The following is a 2,789-nucleotide window of genomic DNA, read 5'->3' as shown; positions in this document are numbered from 1 at the left end:
TTCTCATCTTCATTCAGCCTTTTCTGCCATTTTTTTACAGGCAATTTATATGATAGGTGAAGGAGACTTTCAAAACACCGTATTCTAGCATGCAGAATGGATAGTCCAAATTTGTAGCTGCTTTGATTGTCAACGCATGTTCTGTCCAAATCATTAAATTATCTTGATGTTGCTCCACAAATATAACATCGCATGGTCGATTTAGTGGTGGTTGCTGCGTTACAGACTTTGTTCTACTGCTATGTCTTGAAGTTGAGTTGGTTTCAAGCCTACAATTTTGTTTTCCATGTAAGCAATTTCTTCAGCTATTACATCAGCAGTTTCTTTTATGAACCTAATTCGAATTGGCCTGCAAAATCTTGGAGACGATGGTGTAGGGTTTTGCCAGATAACCTTTTTATTTATTCCACAAGTTAGCTGTAATGGAACCATTGAGCATTGAAATATACTGGCATCAGAATTAGAGTCATCCTCAAACTTTTGATTAAACTGTGTCTGCTGGGAGCCATCACAACCCCATTTCGTAGATAATTTCATATGTTTACGCCCACTTTCCGTTAGATTCTTGATAACTTCTTCTAAATACAACGCCAATCTTTCGGCAGTATGGTTTAACAGACTTTGTAAGTCTACTTCAGCTAAACTTTCTGTGACTGTGAACGAATCAGGATCAGGATAGCATGTTTTTTTTTCTTCGACCAAAATACTGTAGCAGGGCCATTGCTTCTTGTCACTTGTACGTACGATTTCATATTGAGATTTTGTTAGGCCTGCGTCAGTAAATATTAAAAGAGCCTCTAACGGTGTCAATGATTTTTTTGTAGGTTCAAGACTGCTGCGATAGGCTTTTTTATACTTTCCCGCTCGTTTGGGAGATGTTTTAAGATCTTTGAGGACGGTTGCAGCACTTCTTTTGCCACTTGTTGTCAAACAAGTTTCAGCTGCAAAAACAATAGCTTCTGGTTCCACATCTTTCCTGAGCTGTTCTGTTTTTCTCCTCTTTGAACGTTCACTAGAATCGACAAAACTTTTTCTTGGTCGTCCTGCTGATGATGAAGTGGATGGGGTACCCGGTATTTGGAAACTCCCTTGCAGCCAAGGGCCATGCTTCTTAATAAATATTTCATGAGTTCTGGATGAAGACGACCACATTTTTCTAAAAATAGCTTTCAACCTCGACATTTGACGCTTGTATACTGTTTTTAGTTCTTCGGTATATTGATTTCTTAATAACAAATTTTGATCAGCTAAGTCCATTTTTTCATTGAAATTTGGAGCCTCCTGCTGCTGAATACTGTTGTAGAAATCCAAACGAGAGATTGTTTGCATTCCTGATGACCCATCTAGAAAAAAAAATTAAGTTGAAAAATTCATCTTGGACCTTGATATGCTTAGAACATGATTAAAGTTTAAATGGCATCAACAGGCAGTTGAACTTATAATTTTTAAATAGCTAGTGGTATAAACTCATAGAAAAACGAAAAAAACTAAGAGGGTTTCAATGCGCACTACAACTTTTTCACTTTTAAAGTCAAAATTTACTTTAAAATTCGTTAAAAAAATGCTAAGTTTCATGGTACATAACTTTTGTGGTAATTAATATTTCAAAACGGTAGTAAGAGTAAATAATGTACATACCTGTCATAGATTCATCCATGATATAACACTGTAAAACTTCTGTTGTAAACACTTGTACACAGCTTCAATAAACACCACTAAAATCGCTCGTAAATAAAATGAACCACGCAGATATAGATCGGATATTTAACTAGACTGTGTAGTTCCAATTACTACTTTTATAACCAAACCATTAACTGCTCATTAAGCGACCATTATCGAGAGATAATAAGGGTAGGTAATTAAGTGGGTACGGTCACTTTTAATAATTCCAATTTTGGCCAGCTAAAATCGTCAAATACTCCTACGTGCATCGTTCTTAGGAACTTTTGAAAATTATCTATTTGAATGTATCTAAGAATTTTTTTTAAGATAATATACTGACGTTTGTATGTGTTGTAACTGGTAACAGTTTTTTCTAGATAAAACAATTGAGGTCGTCGTATTTCGAAGTCGTCAGAAAAAACTTCGACGTCGCTAAAAGTTGTGTGCAGACGTGTTTCATAATCGCTAAAAGTTGTGCGAAATATTACTTGACGGTTTTCAAAATTGTGTTAATTCGAATAAAATATATTTTCAAAATCGTAAAAAGTTGTATAAACTTGAAAATGACGAGTATCAAAATTGTTTTAAATATCTAACGGCTTTCAAGTTCGCTTCCAAAAATAAACTGTTTTCGAAATCGTTTATGTAAATGAAACGAATGTGTACAAAAAGTAAACGAACGAACGTCGCGTGAATTCGTTAAAGTTTTTAGTTCAGTGACTTCAAGTTCAAGATCAACTTCAACTTCTATAATTTTAAAATGAAGTGAAGTGATAAGTGAAAACTAGTATGTGGCTGTGCCAGTGCTATTATACTCTTCTCTTCTAGTCCAACTCTATCCCTCAGATCTGGAAAAAGCTACCTATGTTTAGACTCAAAGACTTATGGATTTAAAGTGAAGTGATTACTAGTTGAGTATGTGGAAGTAATCTCTGCCCTTCTAAGTTCTAATTCATAAATGATAAAAAGTTGAAGCATACAGCACAATAACATTAGAGAAGTACAGAATATACAAAAGATAAGGTAAGACCCTTGCATCTTGATCGCTGTCTGAGCCAAGTCTAGCCTCCATTTTCCTTCTTCCATGAAGCGGTACTCCCAAACTGGCATAAGGAAGTTTAACAGGT

At 35.1% G+C, this 2,789-nt stretch overlaps 1 protein-coding gene across 1 annotated transcript; it reads right to left on the bottom strand.

The window, feature by feature from the left end:
- Positions 1-219: 219 nt before the first annotated feature.
- On the bottom strand, positions 220-1,911 carry LOC149881636 (uncharacterized). Its single transcript, XM_090067193.1, has 2 exons — positions 1,639-1,911; positions 220-1,343 (listed from the first exon to the last, which is right to left on the bottom strand). Exons 1-2 carry the CDS (start codon positions 1,655-1,657, stop codon positions 220-222), a joined length of 1,143 nt encoding a protein of 380 aa, XP_089923319.1. The 5' UTR covers positions 1,658-1,911.
- Between the last annotated feature and the right edge of the window lie 878 nt (positions 1,912-2,789).

Source organism: Hydra viridissima, unplaced genomic scaffold, assembly GCF_058129835.1.
Source record: "Hydra viridissima isolate aposymbiotic clone 2 unplaced genomic scaffold, HvirCarnegie_v1 scaffold_11, whole genome shotgun sequence".
Lineage (NCBI taxonomy): Eukaryota > Metazoa > Cnidaria > Hydrozoa > Anthoathecata > Hydridae > Hydra > Hydra viridissima.
The sequence above is the reverse complement of the archived record's forward strand: the minus strand, read 5'-3'. Positions and strand labels throughout refer to the sequence as shown.